Below are 19940 nucleotides of genomic sequence, written 5' to 3'. Positions count from 1 at the left end.
CCCCTAGCTGCAACCCCTTTCATTCCTTTTCCTGTACCACCGTTCATATTCTCTTTCTTCCATCTGACTGTCCACCCTCTCCTAACAAAACAGTGGTTTCATAGTCCAACTGCGAGGTTTTCCTTCTGTTACACCGTTCAAACCTTTTTACTGTCAGTTTCCGTTTCAGCGCTGAATGACCTCATAGGTCCCAGCGCTTGGCCTTCGGCATAAACTGTATATGCTATTCAGGTAATTTCTGTACTGCTCCCTAGGCTTTCCGTGCCTTTCTTTTCATGTACAATAGTGTCTTACCAAATAAGGGAAATGCTTTATAATGCTGTACGAATTGCACCCAAGATCATAAATTCATTGCTTACCGCTGGGCATAATTATGACGACTTTCGATTCGCTGGCATTGGTGTTGACTTCGTCCTAGATTATTCGCTCCTTTCATTCCATTTTATACAATTCAGCAGCGTGTACGTGACCCTTTCATGGAAAAATAGTAGCCAGTAATGTTAGTCGTGCAGAGCATATTCGTGAGTTTTTTATCTCTTTCATGATAAAAAATTGTGGTCCATTGACTCAGCATTATCGCCAATGTGATTATCTGATCTTCCTTATGATAATCATTAATGTTATCATCACTGGAGAAACAAATCCACAGTTATTTATCCGTACAAATATATTGAAAGGGAATCGTACAGATTCTCGAAAGCTTTGTATAGTTTTATTTCTAAATATATTTGTGCAGATGCATAATTGTGGATTTGTTCCTCCATATTGAGACTCATGCTGCTATGACTATGTTTTAACTATTATTGCCATTTTTTTGTTACGACTGCCTTGCCAGTGTAGTGTAACAGCATACATTTTTCATGCATTTTCTGACTTACAACATTAATAAGACGTGAGGACAGTATATTTGAGCAACATTTCGCTCTGTTTTAAATATTACACGCTTGAGTATAACGCTTAATGTTAGATTTAAGTTATCAAGTTAAATTTTCTTTTCCTTGTGCAGCACGATGGAGTCTGGGCTGGACTGCGTGCACAACCACGTCACGCGCTGCTTCGACGAGACTCGCCAGAGGGTGATCTACCAATTACTGACAGGGACGGAGGACGTCATCCAAAGCCTCTGTACTAAAGGACACTTCAGGGACCGTGAGTATCCTTCCGTTTTTAATCAGAATAAAAATCGATCACTTGACGAGACCGAGATCAGAAAGATGATCTCAGTGCTCATCTTCGTTTGTTAGTTCTCGGTTTGAGTTCGTTTACTTATTTATTCATTTATTTAATCAGAGCTTTTTTATGCATCTACACTGAACCCTACACTCTTTTGATACCTTGGTTAAGTGTTTACGTGTTCGCTTAGCAGCGTTTCTCTCTTAATTGTATGTTACAATTTTATCATAAGATAGAGAATTTCTTTAATCAGTAAAAAATAAGAAGAATGTATTCCTACAGATTTTGCGTCTTTATTCTTGATTTGGGAATTGAATTCTTACTTTACTATCCTTATTTAACAACTTACTGTTGTATAGTCTGGATTTTCGTTTTAGTATGACAGTGCTGCGAGATTTACCCTCTCTTCAGACCGTGGTTGGAATTTTCATTATCGTAGATGTTTTCAAAATATTTCTTCGTGTGGATCGTAGAAGCTCGAGTTCTATTCACATATGTCTTAAATTCGAATCGCTTGGGATTTCCTCCAAGTTTTTGCTTGTTATCTTTGAAATACATTTCAGAAGATTAAGAAAGGACTGTAATTTGCTTTCACATTCTTCAGCTTGGTGAATCGGCGTTCTTTATGTAGACTCCTCTTAAGACTTTGTAATTAATCTGCCACAACTCTTTTATTTTTATCAGTTTTATATCATATATATATATATATATATATATATATATATATATATATATATATATATATATATATATATATATATATATATATATATATATATATATATATATATATATATATATATATATATTATATATACATACATACATACACTAGCTGACCAACCTGCACTGCCTGGAAAACCTGAATGATAACCAATAAACTCTCTCTCACTCTTTCTCTTCCCAAACACCCCCTCTACTCTCTCCCTCACTCTTTCCCTCTTTCTCCTTCCTAACAAACCCCTCTACTCTCTCTCACACTTTCCCTCTTTCTCCTCCCTAACAAACCCCTCTACTTTCTCACTCTTTCCCTCTTTCTCCTCCCTAACACCTCCTCTGCTCTCTCTCCCTTTCCTGTTAAGATAGTTGCTTCAATTAAATTGACCAGCATTATTAACATTTTATATTTCACCCCTTCTCACAACCACCCATTCCTATAGTTGCTTCAATTAAATTGACCCGCATTTTTTACTTTTTATATTTCACCCCTTCTCACACCCACCCATTCCTATAGTTGCTTCAATTAAATTGACCCGCATGTTTAACATTTTATATTTCACCCCTTCTCACACCCACCCATTCCTATAGTTGCTTCAATTAAATCGACCAGCATTTTTAACATTTTATATTTCACCCCTTCTCACACCCACCCATTCCTATCGGGGCTGAACTTGTACTTGAAGGGCATCGAGAGTGTCACTATTCATCTCAGCAACCTCGAAAACTATGGATTAGACGCTAATATTTGTCGTTTTCGGTTATTTTTATTTGTCACCGTTTACCACCCCCACCCCCTTTGGTTCCAGTGATGTCTTACCCCACAGTATTCTTTTCCAGATAGTAAGTCATATGTACACCAAGTTTGGTTGAAATTGCTAAATGCGTTTCAGAGTTATGTTGGAACATACACCCACACACACATACATACACACGCCCATTTTTATGTACAGTATAAATGTAGATATAAAACGAACCTTGTGGTGTGATCTGCAGCATTCTTCCCTTACCAAGCGAGAGGTTTTATTTTCGACTTATAGATGAGGAGGGGCAGTCTAGCATACTCACTTAAAAACGTACTGAATCTCTGTTACCTAAAACAGTGTATTGTGTACCTGATAGTTAAACGACTGCAGTGACTGCAACCAGTGAGGCAGCTTAAGGAATCATCATGCTTTGCAGACTTATAATGTATAAAGACCGTTACTGACAGTACATGTGGCCAAGAAACTTCGAAAAGAAATTTTTTATAATCTTTAAATACTTTCGGTCCTGAAACACAGTGTACTGACACTAGTGTTTGCATATGTATTTGTACATACATGAATCAGCATCGAGGTAAATGAACTTCAAACGGGATTATTTTTAATTGAAAGCCTTTAGAATATGTATAAAGAGGCTTTTAAAAACTTTTTTGTTTCTATTGATTCTGCAAATGACACCGAAATAGGGCTGCGCGTAGCCATTTAAATTTCCAGAGAGCATCTGTACAAATAAGAGAATGATATTTCAGCGTTTTTGTTCAATTTCTTTAAACTTTTCATAACAGTTCTCCACCGTTAACTTAATCACACGTTCTTATTTCGTAACAAAAATAAGTATAAAATGCAATGCAAATAAAAAAAAGAAATCAGAAATGAAAATGACTGACACTGAGGTATGAAAGTGTCCTATTTAATTTCGTCAGATTAATTACACTTTGGAAATCTCGTGATTATAACCTAATTAACGCTTCGGCTATCCAGGCTTATCTGTAATCAGTGTCTTACACCATCGGAGAGTATAACCGCAACATTGATGATGAAATTTCTCTCTCTTTCTCTAATAAGACTCACTTATTTTTTACAGTGTCAGTTTCAGCAAGGCAGTAGATCAGTTTCACCAAGGCAGTAGATCAGTGGCGCTCTGTTATTCGTTATTCAGTCGCCATCCGTCGCTCTCTTAAATGTCAAATGTTGACGCCTTGTTTACAGATTCCGCATCCTCAGAAATGCATGAAAATATCAAAGAGGAACTACTGCAGGCTAGGAGGAAGTTTATTGTCTAACTCATCGTCCCTTGAACAAATCATGATTTATATGTTCGCCCCCGCACAATTAGCTCGTGTTGAACCAATGCATTATTCATCGACATTCATGGTAACTGAGACAAGGTTTATGGCAGCAACAATTACATTGTGTTCTTATTTGTTCGACTGATTTGTTTTTCTGACGCTGCCAACGAAGTTGGGGGAGGGGGGAATATTGTAGGCCTATTCGTTTGTGTAGACGAAATTTCTCGAGAACGGACGAGCGGGTTTGATGAAACCAGGAGAAAACATGTATGTATTGGATAATTAACGCTTTGAATGTTCCGGTGAATGTTTGATCTTTTGTTCCATCATGGAGAAATGTAAACAGTACTTGGCCACACCGTGAGCATTTAATTATCGCCTATTTTCTGGAGCAATCGAGTTGACAGACAAGAGTTGAACGTTATATATAAACTCGATCCTGTAACACAGCACAAAAATACACGCGTATGTGTTCTCCGTACACGCTAAGGACTGTGTTTGGGTACATGCACGTATATATATATAATTAAGTACTGGGTTTATGATTATGTATAAATATAATAAGTGCTGTTTGATCCAAACGCGAATTTTTTCAAGTCTTTCTGACGAAAGCGTCACTTCAGCAACGAAAACAGCATTTATATCTGCTCTTTTAAATATGGACTTTTCAGGCCATACCACTATAGCGACTGTTTTATGTTTTATAATTAACAAATAAAGCGCATGATCAAAATAGCCCTCTATGTATTGTTGCATCTGGTTGAAAATATTCTGCAGGGACCCGGTTTTAGGTTAACTGTATCCAAAGGAATCGTGTAATCATTTCGCACTGTCCTACAACTGTAAAGAGTTGGAGTTGGTTCAATATCTCTCTTGTCTAAATGCGGAGAGAAAAATAAAGCAACATTCACAGATTGCGTTGCGAAAATAACTACCCGACTCACTTGTCGAGGGAACAAATGAAGTGCATTATAGGATTTGCCTCGCCCCTTATTTCCCTTCCGCTCTCGTAATCAACTTTCCCTACACCGTCTTTTGTCTTTGGAAGACGCGAAATTCGCTACTAAATTTGCATTTCCCCCTTAACCTGCCTCTCTTGAGTCACCTGCATAAGGAAATAATCGAGTCTCGTCTCGGGTTCTTCTGCAAGTGATGATCACTGCATGAAGTTTCTGAAGCTCGTTGATTTTCTCTTCCTACATTTTTCCTCTTCTTCTCCATGAGTTCTTTTATAAGAGGGATTACGAAAGCGAATATCAGGGGAAGGTCTTGAAGGAAGAAGTGAGTATACGAGAAAACTAAAATAACCCACAGGGTAATGAAATACGCAAGAAAAAATCAGTTAAAAATGAGGATCGTTTGGGAGTGAACAGAATGAAGAGAAACTGGAAGAGATGATCGGAATAATATACCAGTGTCCATACCAAAATAGAACAGCGGGATTGTTCTCTAGAATATAAAAGTAAAGAGAATTATAAAAAACAGCGAGACTAGATAGGCCTTTTACCAGATCCTGCCAAAACCCTTATAGGTGCCGAGAGCCATTATATAGTTTAGCTTAATTTACTTTAATTTCTTCGCATTCAATATTTTCATTATTAAACGAGTAGCCTATTGATTATAATTCATTTTAAAAAATGAGAGATCTGAGGTATTTATATAAAAAGAAAGTAAGCATAGTATTATAGTGAAGAGTGAAAGGCAGAAAACCATGGCTATGTTGAGAGGTGGAGGCACCAGTTTAAGAACATCTTCCATGGAAAAATAAGACAGGCTGAAAATAGCAAAAAGGAAATGCTTTACTAAAGGGTTTCATAGCGTAATTTTTTTCCTCTGAAGTCCAGTAGGATTTCGATCTTCTTTGTGGCGTTCTATAGAATTTGATTGTGATTATAGGCCACTATAGTATTTGATCTTATTTGTAGGAACCAGCTGGATCTGAGACTGTTCCTCTGTTCCTACTTCACTTAATTGTAGTATTGCATATCAGCCTTGTGAATTCTACGGGTACCGCTACTGCATAGGCCAAACTTGTGGGTTTTGAGTGACTTGGTGAGGGGTTACATTAACCGCCAAGATTAGAAACCGAAAAAGTCTACAGGATGTCTGTTTTGCTGCTGCGCAGGACCAACACTGTCTGGTAGAATAAATAAATTTTCCACACTAAAATTGTTGGTGTGCTTGGGCTTAATGCACAAATACTGAACAATTTGCTTCTGTGTGTGTGTATATATATATACATATATATAATTGCATTGCTCAAAGCACTCTTCATGGTAGATGAACTTCACTGATTTAATATTCCCTTTCAGAGTATCAGATCCATGCACCATGCATGAAGAACCTCAGCACAGACAACCTGGTGTGCGGCGTCCAGTACAAGACCCTCATCCACTCGGTGAATCCTCCAGAGAAGTTGGAGTTCCAGGAATCAATCAGACAGCAGTGCTGGTAAGTCTGGAATTCTTTCGTTTCCTGGAAGTTCAAAAATTCGATTAATGAGCATTGCTAGTAAATGCTGATCTTTGTCTTGTCTTGAAATTCCAGGATTTTGTCAGGTAGCAGTGTTGATTGAGTCTGGAACTCGATTTTTCATCTTGGACTTCCAGGAGTCTGTTGGACTTGTATTGTTAAGAAGTCTGGAAGTTCTTTCATAATCAGGTCTCGTCTTCTCATCCTCGTCAGAGATCGAAATAAATGTTATCCTGGTTGCATTTTTATTTTTTTTTTCCAGCATCAACTTTCTTTCCCTCCAGTTTTCATTATATCCGTTATATTGTTGTATTTTTGTGCTTCTGGCTGTTTAATTGCGATTTTCAAGTTTTCGCATTAAGATTAGTAGAATATCATGCTGTCTTTTTTCGTTAAAAGTAATCATTTTCATTTAGACAATTAAGTTGGCATTAACTTCATAATTTTTCTTATTTCATGTTATCGTCATTACAGATAGAGCTTTTCATGTTATTGTTTCTATTACTGGTTTCAAAATTATCACTAAAATTATTATTAATACTGTTAATATAATTCTTGCGTTAGTAATCTTACACATGATGTGGTAGGTGTTTTACGATGCAGTAATCGTCTTTCTGACACCGTACCAATGTCGGTATGCGGGTTACTCACAGGCCTAGACATACCCTCGTTTTACAGTCTGTTGCCTTGTGTAAAAGGCAGTTAAGTAAATAAAAAAGGTTTAAAAAGGATGTAGACAATTTCCCTACGGGGGTAATAAAACTGCGTCTTGTGTACCTTCTGCTGACTAATCGTTTAGTCCAAGAGCTAAGGCCCTTTGAACTAACCGAGAATGGCCAAAAGCGAGAGTGGTTGTTTCTAGGGTAAAAAATTGTTCAGAATCCAAAAATGAGCGTCTTACAAGTCCCTGGTGGGACATGTGCCTGTAAGACACCGTTTACCATCATGACGGCCGTGACAGAGTTCCGACCAAATGTGACAACTTGAGGCGGAACTGTCATCGATTAATGATACCTTTCCTATTCTGTCATTATAGCAACAACATTTTATAACTTTTAAATGAATTATTAATGTTTTAAAAAATATATATTGGATTTTTTTTTCAATTCATGACCAAATGGGTGCAGTGCAAAAACGTTGTGTACATCATAACGTTTATCATTTTCATTTCAGAGTGAAATGATGAATGCATTATGACAGAGACTCCCAATGAAGCAATCCCAGGATCTTCCAAGCCTGTGGAATGCATTTGCATACTTCATATTACATCCGACACAAAGACATTGATGTTAAGTTTTTGATGAAAAACACATGGAAGACTGCGAAAAAGAGCGTCAGATGTGAGGGAAAGAGAAATATAAGTCCTCTAAATATGCTTCTCTCTGCGAAACTTTGCAATCCCTAAATCATAGTGAGAAATATGGCTACCACAGGGAATGCTACAAGAGATTCACTTCAGTATCCAAAGTCCTTCCTGAAAAAGAAACATATGAAGAGGGGAAGGATGATAATCAGCAGCCATTATTACGATCGAAAACATATACAATCTCTCCAACTACATCCAACACCGGAGTTCTCCAACCTGTGTGTATATTCTGCAACCGGTCTCGGAAAAAACGTCAAGGGAAACATGAAGGTTTAGGGAGTTGTGAAACCTCTGATGCTCAGGAGAAAATTAAATATGCTGCAACTGTGCTTAAGTATGAAGTCTTGTTATTGAAAATAGGTAATGCAGATTTTATAGCAAAGGAAGTTAGATATCATCATAGCTGTCGAAAAGACTATTTGAATGAAGTGGAAAGACATGCAAAGACGCACAAGGACAGGTGAACATGCTCAGCTTCGTGACCACCATGAGATTAGCTTTCAAAAGACCTCATTCACTGTATGGACAAAGGGAAAGAGTGGTGTGATAAGCTTACCAGCGAGTGCTTTGCAGATCCCAACAGGTTTGAAGATAAAAGTATCAGCCAAGGATATGAAGATTAAGGAAGTTCAAGGGACAAGAGATATATTTGGTAGACTGTTGTTCCTAGCTTTAAATGAGAAGTTAGACCTTCGTAAAATTTTGAAATTTCCTTTAATACCAGTACCAATGTCACTAGCACATATTGATGGAACTGTTATGAAAAGCAATTGATGCATATACTAGAGGGAAAAGTTACAAGTGTTTCACCGACATCTGTGGATGCTTGTGTGGTGGATGGAATGTTCATAATACACTCATTAGAGGTTGTATAGCACCCACCTATGGTGCAATTGCAAAGGACATCGTTGTAAATCTCTGTAGAAGAGTAAAGCGTGTGGATTTTGTGTGTGACACCTATGATAGTCCTTCAATCAAGGACATAGAACGCGGAAGGCGTGGAAACCTTGGAGGTGAAATCAACCTCATTGTACAGGGCCCTGAGCAACATCGTCCAAAGGACTTTCAACAAGCATTGAGAAATAACAACTTTAAGAAGTCATTACTGCACTTTCCGGTGAAGGAATGGGAAGATGATAGCCATGCCTCTGGTCATGAAATATATTTTGGACTGGAAAAAGAGTACCACTTTTACAAAGAGGTTGATGGTCATGTAATGTGTGAAAAAGTTGGGGATCTTGAGTGCTGTCATGAGGAGGCCGACTCGCGTAGTATGTTGCATCTTCAGAATATTGAAAGAACATATACTGGTGCCAATGTAATTGTGAGATGTAATGACACAGATATTCTTGTGATCCTGCTTTATCATGTCCATAACACAGAGCCACATATATGGATGGATGTAGGGCAGAGTGGGAAAAATACTAGATGATTTATAGATGTCACTAATCTTGCTTCAAATCTTGGAAGAAACCTTATGGCTCTTCCTGAGCTGCACGCATTCACAGGTTGTGATTTCACAGCATCATTTCTGAGAAAAGGAAAGATTAAACCATATGCCATAGTTGAATCCTTCAAGGTGTAAGGACGGGATTGAGTGACATACTGGCTGGGTGTTGACTGGTTTATTGGTAGTTCCTTACTGAATGAATGTATATTGTTGTTGTTTTAGATTTAGCTGGCCTTGTGCCAGCACGGGCTTTGCTCTGAGAGCAACCCGTAACTCTATGTTGATGATGAGTCTGTGAGGTGGGTAGGTTAGATGAAAACTTTATTATGATGCATGAAAGTGATTTTGGTGGGGGTGATTTAACAGGCAAGGTTGCAACCTCTTTGAACCCTAAGGTACCCATCAGATGAGGATAAAAGTATGATAGCAGTGAATGTTGGCTAGTGGGAGAGGCCAACAGATGGGAAAAAGAAGAATTTGAGTAGTAGGCACAGGTAGCTAGTATGCTAGCTTGTGATGGTCTAAAGCCATATTCCTTGTCCGGTCCTAATTCTTGTGTGTGTATGTATTTTGTGCATTTGTTGGGTGTTGATTGTGGTGGATGAAAGGTGATTTTGATAGTGGGGAAGAGTGATTTCTAAGAGAGTCAACAGTTGTCTGGGTCGGGTCTGTTGTGTCTGATTTAAGAATTGGGAAGGAGAGCGGGTGGTTAAAGGTAAGGATTCTTTAGAGTTACCGTGGTGGTGGTGGGTAGGAGCATAGGAAGCCTGCAAATTCATGGGTTTGCAGGCTTCCTCCGAAAAAAAAAAACGAATTAGCATCTTACACATGCAATAGAATTACCAGTAATCAATAGGAATTACATAAAGCATATCGAAATCGTAATGTAGTGTTCATGTGATGCTATTAAAAATGCTAGAATACTACAACAGTTAGACTAGTAAACAGAAAAGTGAGATAAATTTTTAAATTATTTTTGCTATCTTGAGATTAAGAATTGCTGGAGAAAAAAAGAAATCTGTATTTACACAAAGTGCTCGTTAAAACGAAATTATAAAGAATGAGATTGTGGCCTTGTAAGATTTCTCTCTCTCTATCTCCTATATATATATATATATATATATATATATATATATATATATATATATATATATATATATATATATATATATATATGTGTGTGTGTGTGTGTGTGTGTGTGTGTATGTATGTATGTATGTATGTATAAAGAGAGCAAGTAGGAATGGTCTCTTACAGAATCATTAATTAATGATTTTATGTATCAACATTTTGATTGTATTGTGAAAAAACTTCCAGAGAGAGAGAGAGAGAAGCAGACCATTAACAGCTATGAATATATTTAAAATTAACAAGATTAACGCGGATTTGAACAGCCTGTTGTTTAATTTCACCTTTAAAGAAACTTTTGAGACAGATGCAAAATAAAATATGCTTTCGTAACAGACAAGTGATAAAATAGTTCATTTATAAGTTTGTTCCAGTTGAGAGTATGGGCATTAATCTAAAACTTGTAAACCATGTAGACGTATGTCTCACACACAAGCATTATTTATATATATATATATATATATATATATATATATATATATATATATATATATATATATATATATATATATTTATATATTTATATAATCAAACTAATTGTCATCTTAGGCAGCAGCTATAAAGAATTAAATAGCACCACCCGCAAACACTCCCTCAATCTACCGAATCGAAGTCTGATTAACACGTTGAAAGTAAATCTAACAGTATCATCAGCCAGTCCTTCTTCGTTCACGGAAGCTCACCATAATCACATCGAAAACATTTACTGTATATATACAGTGCCTAATACTTCATTAATGCAAGCACTTTCATTCTAACACGTGTTACTGGGGAAGGTTCTGATTCCGATAAATGGATGAAAGATTTCAGCTCCTTCAGATGATAGTAAACTCAAACCATTTTCATGTCGTGTTACTCTACGGATTGGAATAAAGCAGTGAATGAGGGAAGTTAGAAAAAATTCTAACTTAAAAACAGTAATTACCATGAATTTCAGTCTAAGAGAGAGAGAGAAAAAAAAAAACATTCCCTTGTTAGGTATAGCGCTTCTTATGTAAAATCTACCCCCTGATTATTAATTTATACGAATTTCGTGAAAATCACGCATTACTATGTAATACAGTAAGCAGCGCAATTTCATCGGATGTCATGATTATTTTCTCAGCGAAAGTGATTTCATCAAAATAAATGTTCCTTTCTTACCAGTGATTGATAAAACGGCAGTTTCATTAATGCTTGGAAATATTATTACCCACCAGTAGGGCAGCGGCGATTGCGAACGATAAATTGAATTCCACATTGTATTGCTCTCATCAAAAACATTTGATGAAATCATGGACGAATCTTTTTTTTTTTTTCCCCATCGTTCGTCAGAAAGTGACTGGATGCGAGAATGCAGGCATCTGTGACAATGGCATTGTCACCCTAATTGCATTTCTCATAAGATCCATGACTGATTTGACCGTGAACAATCCCAGATGCCTTTATGAAATTTCCATACACAGCTTGGGATTAAATTTCAAGCTGTTGTTTTTTAATTTTATTAGAGTGATTCGACTGCTATTCTCATTGCCACAAATATATAGATGGCGATAGCGTCCTAGATATTCATTTAGATATTCCAGCATTTTGTAGCTTCTGCCACGAACGAAGGACTGACGTTTCATATCTAAATGGTATGAAAAACTATGACAGAAATTGTTTTAGTGAGACAACATTAAAAAACAGGGAAAGGGAAATTTAGCTTGAGAGCCACCTCAAAAAATATTATCCAGATGGGCTGACCAAATATTTAATTGTTATTCGTTAGAACTTCACACTACACACTATTGCTGAAGACTTAGTGGCCACCCTAATTCCTGCTCTGGAAGCAGCCGTCATTTAATATCTGCAATTTTTCCCAGTTTCCAGAACATGGATATTCCCATGTCAGTACCTGTGTATTCTTTGATGTACGGGATCACTGATATAACAGATGATATTATTATTATTATTATTATTATAACATTCCAACTGATTAAGGACAAACACATCTGACTTGATTAATAAGTTCCTAAGAATCAGATACCCATGACTGGATGACTTGAAAGCAGTTGAACGAAAATAAGACTAAGATTTAATGAAATTCTCTCTCTCTTTGTTTTTGGGTGCGCCATATTCGAAGGCTTTCGTCACTGGGATGCTACTGAAGAACAATATTTATCCACGGTAATGGTTAATTTGTACGGCAGCATCAATGAGAGATTAATTGGGACCGAACAGGTGACATTTGCTAATTATTTTGCGCTCTCTCTCTCTCTCTCTCTCTCTCTCTCTCACGCACAAAGCACGGTCTTTTTCTACAAAACACGGTTTTTTTCTGGTGGTTATAATTCATGATCTAGAATAAACTCCTCTGATTTAGGAAGATTATTGTGCTTGTTATTTGCTTCGATGTATGTAGTGTATTGTAATGGTTCATATTCTTGTATGCACACTTGCAATATTCTTATAACCAGAATATATGGAACTTCCATGGAATTTAGCATCTTGGCAAGGACCTGTGGATAGAAAGAAGAATCTATTTAAATGTCTGTTAAATTATTCTTTAATTTTTGAGGACCCTTTAGTTTCCAGGTCTACCTGTCCTTGTAAAACGTAGAAACATGGAAGTGGAGTTATTGAATCGAGTTCTTGTGGAAAATATAAATGGGCCATTTCAATTTCTGTTTGTACGTGTTTGGTTCACTTTCATGCATAGATAAATTTTATTTATTTGTGTGTATGTGTGTGGCTGCAGATAAGTTGCCATTATGCAGATAAGTTGTTATATGTCTAAATGCATAATTCGGCTGGAATACCAGAGTAAATTTATGTGCTCAGTGGAAGACAAGCTGAATGCCTCTAGTGGTAATATTTTACGCGCCTTTTTATTATGTCTCCTTTTAAATACATTTCCTTCGCTGTCAGAAAGTCCTAGAACCTTTCTATAACCAAAAAATCGATTGCCCATCATGTCACTGAATGGTAAGTGCTTATTTATAAGCATAACGCTGATCTTAAACCGTTGCTTTGCAAAATTCGTTTGTTTCTATAGGCCCTCATGTTTCTTAATATATATCCAAACGAGCGCGTTGTCTTCTTGTACTTTATGTCCGTTTTTTCTTTACGTCATCGCCACCGGAGTTCCACTACCTTTTTTTATTTTTGGTTATTTTTCTGTGGCCTTTAGTTCTTCCTTCCACATGCGTCCCAGCAGGTCCCTTGGCCTGCGGGCGCCAGGCCATAATCACATTGGCTTCTTCAATACACTTCAATATTCCCGTTGACCCAGAGGCTAAAGACTCCACGTTAACTTTTGTCCAACGCTTAACCTCACGTCAAAGGGACCGTCGGGGAATGGGAGTGGAAGTAAAAAAAAAGGGGGTCTGGCGTTGGGGGCCGGGGAGGTGTAGGAAAAGGGCTGACGAAGAGGGGAAGAGGGGTTAGGAAGAAGGGAAGTAAAGGGGAAGAGGGTTTTGCGAGTAAAGGCCTCTAATTCTTGTTCATAGTTATACACTGTTTGGAATGTTGTGTTGCCCTGCGTTTTGTACTGGGTTGGGGAAATGGCTGTCGTTTGTTTCTTCATGCAATTCAATTGTGACTCAGTTTAGTTGGCTCTGATGCTACTTTCGTTTCTTGCTGTTCTGAAATGTATAAATTGATGCTGTCTCTCTCTCCCTCTCTGTGCGTTTGTGAATGCTATGACACTTGCCTCGCTAACAGGAGGAACTGAATTCGATTCCCGGCTGTAGCAGAGTGATATGGGTTTTTACATTATACACTACTGTACCCCTTTTGTCATAAGCAGTTAATTACGTACCTGATAGTTAGTTGACTGTAGTGTGTTGTTGCTGAGGGCACATATGATGTATATGAGTTGGCATAAGAATCTGTTGACCTTTATATGCATACCTGTTCGTATGGATGTATGGACGGAGGTTATTTACAATTGTAGGAATTCTGGATAATCAAACTTTTATACCAAAGTTTTCAGACGAAGCCACAACGCAGAAGTAACGAAAATAAATCTACGTCAATTCATAAAAGTTTACGCGTTTTCGCTCCGGATTCTGGAATTTTTGATTGTTCATTTTGAAAAGTTTCCAAACGAAGGAATGCTATTAAGGAAGTTCTAGGAAGACGAGAGAGAGGCGAAGACGCGATGGAGATTGACTCGTAGGTTAAAAGGAAATCGAAGAAACGTTCTGCCTTTGTACTGTTTTCATTTTGTGTGGCCTCTGCACCCTACTCAAAACTTGTTCATGCACAAGATTGAAACAGTTCATTTGACCGAAGTGCGTTCGTTTTCTAAACCAATTATTATAAGTTATGAGATCCATATATACTTCTGCATTATGAAAAGTCGTTGCGTTGAATGTGTTTAAAGGAATGTTATAACCATCTGTTAATATGTTAATGTTTAAAGCCTTTGTCTGAGCAAATGCAGTTCACTGCAACGTCACTGCCTACCTATTAAATAACAACCTCGACTTTAAGTAAAACAAGAGACGCGCCCTTGATTTTATTCAGGTAAAAAGAAGTGAAACGTATAGAAGTATAAATGAGAAGTGGCTGAATGCATGACCCTCAGGATCAGTACATATTAAACAGATGTATGATTGATTGATTATGTCTATTAAAACTAGCGTGACAACATATGGGTTATTGACCTTTTCATATACGAACTTAGAGAACTGAAAGTTGCTCTCAGTAAGTGCTCTGTAATTAATTACTGTTTATTATAAAACTGGAAGAACCTTCCCTTTCATAAAACAAATGGAGATTCTTGGCTTACTGATGACGAAGAATCGTGAATATAATTTGCCAAAGTAAACATTTCGCCGATTTCAGAATCAGCTTATGGATGTGACACTTTCCTATCATCTCGATGACTGACATAGGGTTGCTTACTGAATTCAAAGGAAGTGCTTTTGGCACAACGACTTTTACTCTATCCAGCTCGTTGACTGAGTCAGGGGGGTGTGCAAAAATTTAGATACAAATATTTTCTGTTTTTCCTTTTGTTGTTGTCCTCACGAAAATGAGACTGAATTCTTTAACCATTAGTCACTCCTAAATTAGAAGTTATATCTCATATAGGAATAAAGTAATTAAATACGCATATTAAGACTGAATTTTCAAGACACTCTTAGTTTTCTGTAAAAGATAACTATTGTGCCGGCTTTGTCTGTCCGTCCGCCCTCAGATCTTAAAAACTACTGAGGCTAGAGGGCTGCAAATTGGTATGTTGATCATCCACCTTCCAATCATCAAACATACCAAATTGTAGCCCTCTAGCCTCAGTAGTTTTTATTTTATTTAAGGTTAAAGTTAGCCATAATCGTGCTTCTGGTAGCGATATAGGACAGGCCACCACCGGTCCGTGGTTAAAGTTTCTTGGGCCGCGGCTCATGCAGCATTACACCGGGACCACCGAAAGATAAATCTATTTTCGGTGGCCTTAATTATACGTTGTAGCGGCTGTACAGAAAACTTCGGCGCATTTTTTACTTGTTTGTCATTGTCTTCGCACCCAAATTTAACGAAGTGTAGGCTTGGTTGCTTTGTTTTTTAGGAGTTTTTGGTCTGATACTTAAATACAGGCGTTTCCGTCTTAGGTAGTTTCTCTCTCTCTCTGTAAGTTGAACTTATTCTTCTGTAAGTAGAGTACTGTTCCCGTAAATGATTGATTAAAGTGAAAATGTGTTCAAAGTCTCCACTGCTCCACCTGTCAACTGCCTGAGTATTGTGACCTCTAGATTATTTGATTATACCCATGTCTCACAGTTTTTCCCGAAACCCTGTTTCTTCCTCTGTGTTCCCTTAGTTTTGTGCCCTTCCTATCCAAGATTGAAATACGGTAAAACAGAGACAAAGTGGGCTTCCATATTTTTCCAAGGGGCATCGAAATAACGTTATGCCTTTGCATGAATTTATTCTTGGCATTTTTGTAATTCTGTTCGTATTTCTACATGAGGTTGATGATTTCATTTCCATGGTTACGGTAGTAATTTGAAAAGTGAGTCCCTTTCTTATCTTCCACCAACATCTTAATAAAAGTAATAGACGATAGATAAACACAGACCCATAACACGGTTTCTGCAAGAGATTTCCCTGGCAAACTGCTAACGAACTAGACTGATCGACAGAGGTCAGACCAGAAATGAAAAAGAAATTAGGGGGGAGGTGAGAGAAGGGGCCTTGGCAGTCGGTGCTATTTCGTCATGTTTGAAAACTCACGTGCGCTGGGAGAAAAACCAAACGCCTCATTATCGCTGGTCATCCTAGCGAATGCAGATCATAAAGCGATGTGTTTAATTGCAAAATAGTGAGAAAAAAAAACCAAGGAACAAGAAAAAAATGAGTGTCCAAATAGATTCGAACTGTATGTCTTTTTTCATCACTTCATTTTTCTCATCTTTCTTCGTTTTTTCGTTCTTCCTTCCTAAGGGCAAACTTTCGGCGTTTGGTACGGCACATTTTACATTTCATGCCTTTTGCAAATCTATGGGAAATGTGTTGTGGTCGTTAGGCATTATTGCATTGCTTACCTTTCGAGTCTAAAACAGTTTCAGGTGTAAGATAAGGTTACAGTACTCTTTTCTTGAAATAAGTTAACCGTTGTTATTGTGAACCTAGTAAGCACACTTATGGTACTTTGAGTCATTTTGGAATTTACTTATGATGATTTTTCTTTGACATCCCAGGATGATTCTTTGAATTATATATATATATATATATATATATATATATATATATATATATATATATATATATATATATATATATATATATATATAATATATATATATATATATATATGTATGTATGTATACAAAATGTATGTGGATAAGGCAGCTGTTACGTTTATCGAAAAGTTACATCCTAAATATAAAAGTACTGATTATATACACGGAAATATCTAAGTCTTTCATTCGAGTCAAAATTTATAGATAATATAGACAGATTCTTAATCGATTTCTGAAAACATGAGGCCAGTTAGATGTGCGAGATAAAAAAAAAACACGGCTGATAAAACTGAAGCTCTTCCGGACCCGGTTATTTCTCTTCCAAATATCCTAATTTCATTTATACTTGTTCTTTATGGATTTTTTTTTTAAATACATAACGGCAGTAGGCTCTCGCTACGTAAGCCTCCTGTATCCCAAATCTCGCTGAATCATATTCATGCTTGATTGTATTCCTAAGGATTTATTCAGTGCCGTACTGTCATTCAGTTGTCTACCTATAATTTTCCACTCGTTCGTGTATTTTATTTTATTTACCTTTTTATGCATTTGTCGCCATTTTTTTTTTAAACTGCGCTTTTATTTTCTCCCCCAGTGCCTTCCACGATTACCTGATGTGTGTGACGTCAGCTGCTGAGAAGGAGTGCGGAACGCAGGCAGCTAATTTCATCGAGGAGTACTCGTACCGAACTGCTGGACCTATTATACAGGTAAGGTGGTCATTTCTCTGTGAGAGAAAGAGAGAGACTGTATATATTTAAGTACTTGAGTTTTTTTTTTTTTTTAAGCGGCCAGTTGCAAAAGACCCTTAGCTAGAATGGCGTAGTATTCTGTGGCTTTGACAAAAAAAAATCGTTTTGGGGGTAATGCTACCACAGTATTCATCATGACGTAAACATTTCCTTTTCCAACTGACCCTGGCATAGTAACATCACCTCTGATCTGATTAGCCATTGGAAAATTTTGATCTAAAGTGAAATTGCCAGGGGGACTCTTAAAACTGATCTAACCTGACGATGTGATATGCTCCTCAAAAGCACTTCCGGAAAAAGGTAAATATAACTGTTATGAGCACGTCACGGAATAAGCAAATGAAACTGTTACAAGTCCTGCTCTTTTTTTATAACAATCACTTTACACACACAAAATAAATAATTTTATAAAAATTCAAACTCGCTTTTGTTATAACACACAAAAAAGTAAAAAATAATTTTTTGAGGCTCACCAGGATTTTCTTACAATTAATCATGTCTGTCTACAAAAATTCAGGCGTGGGCGCCAAACATGGAAGGAAATGCTACAAGACAAGAAATATATTTTATTTCTTGTAGCATTTCCTTCCATGTTTAGCGACCATACTCTTATTTTTGTAGACATGCTTAATAGTAAGAAAATCCTGGTGTCTCAAAAATAATAAGTTTTTAGAGCATATTAATAAAAGCGTTTAAATTTTTTATTTTTTTATTTTATACCTATCAGTTTTGACAGAAATCGTAACCGATTTGATTGCAAATAAAGAAAAAAAATGGAATGTGATATCCTGTCGAGCCAAAGAAGGTTTGAAAAATCTGTCTATAGAGCCAAAGAAGGTATGAAAATTCGAGGATACTGGGAGAGGTCACTGTAGGGTCACTAGAGATCACTGCTGACCTACTGATCATGTAAGGTTGTATTGTCACCGGGATTGAGTAACTATACAAAATTTCAAGTACATCGGACAAAGGGAACAGGTCGAAAATTGAGTTACAAGATTTGACCCAAACAGATGGACCGACGCAGAAGTGAAGTTAAATAAAAGCTTGTAATTAATAAAAACTTGAAACATCGATCAAAAGCTTTCCACAAAGGTTGTTAATCCAAGTTTTGAGGTTTCAGTCTTGAATCTCTCAGCATCCACAATCGTCGAGATTTGAACGATTTTCAACTACGGTCACTTCTCCACTCCGATCCCTCTTAGAAGACGAGCATTACGACGTGTGTCTTAAATTCTCTCATGGTCCCGAAAAGCAAATGATACCGTAATTTATGTCTCACTGGGTTTCCCCTGACACAAGGAGGAAGTACAGGTGGCCTGGTTTTCGACTTATGTAGAGGAAATAATACAACGTTTTAGGAGTTATATATTTTCAGTCGCATCCAAATTTCTCTCCACTCTCAAACCTGAAAAAACAAAAAATTCATTAAAAATATAAGCTTATTTCAGTCTTAGTCATATTGACTTAAGTTGCTGAAGTGATTATCTGTGTGCCCATAAGCAACATTTCTGTATAATCCCATCCACCGTCCCTTAAGAACCCGAAAAGTGAAAGTCTCCAAGCTCTCTCTCTCTCATATAAAGGAAAGAGACGTTGGTAGGTCTTGATGGGACCTGAATGGGTAGGTCCGGGACGGTGGTCTTGGTCTGGGTGTATTTTGGTGTGAGGGGGGAAGGGGCTTCTTCCCAAGGGAGCGTTCCAGCCCCATTGGCCCTTCGGCCGAAGGCGCACCATGAGGTTATTGGAAGTTACAAAAACGCCTTTCCCCATCCATAATCCATTTGCCCCACCGGACCTCTCCCCACCTTTTATGATTTCGAAGTTATTTTCCCATTCTCCGAAAGAAGTTTACTTTCGAAATGGCTTTCGTAGGTGCAGATGCCTACTTTGGCGTATCAAACGAAACTTTCATTTTCATGGCGTCTCTTGACAGTGGCCGTTTCATTTTTGTTGTGTGTGTGCCGCCGAATAGATATGAATTTCCAGTGACTGTTTCAGGAATATAAAGCCAGCTAGATAAAAGTACTTTGCAGTGAAATCCTCGCATCAAATTACCTTGCGGTTTAAATACTACAAAATGCAATGATACATTCCTTAATTAGGTGATTACTGCACA

The 19940-nt window shown here is 37.3% G+C and overlaps 1 protein-coding gene across 6 annotated transcripts in view; it reads left to right on the top strand.

The window, feature by feature from the left end:
• The window catches only part of LOC136837365 (uncharacterized), a 459192-nt gene that overhangs the window by 434725 nt on the left and 4527 nt on the right, over positions 1 to 19940 (top strand). For all 6 annotated transcript variants that reach the window (XM_067102117.1, XM_067102118.1, XM_067102122.1 and 3 more), the window contains 3 exons: positions 1007 to 1149; positions 6256 to 6394; positions 17665 to 17779. In XM_067102117.1, the coding sequence (XP_066958218.1) occupies positions 1007 to 1149; positions 6256 to 6394; positions 17665 to 17779 (397 nt within the window). The remainder of the gene's footprint in view (positions 1 to 1006; positions 1150 to 6255; positions 6395 to 17664; positions 17780 to 19940) is intronic.

This window comes from Macrobrachium rosenbergii, chromosome 59 (assembly GCF_040412425.1).
Source record: "Macrobrachium rosenbergii isolate ZJJX-2024 chromosome 59, ASM4041242v1, whole genome shotgun sequence".
Lineage (NCBI taxonomy): Eukaryota > Metazoa > Arthropoda > Malacostraca > Decapoda > Palaemonidae > Macrobrachium > Macrobrachium rosenbergii.
Note: the sequence above shows the minus strand (reverse complement) of the source record. Positions and strands in the feature narration are given on the sequence as shown.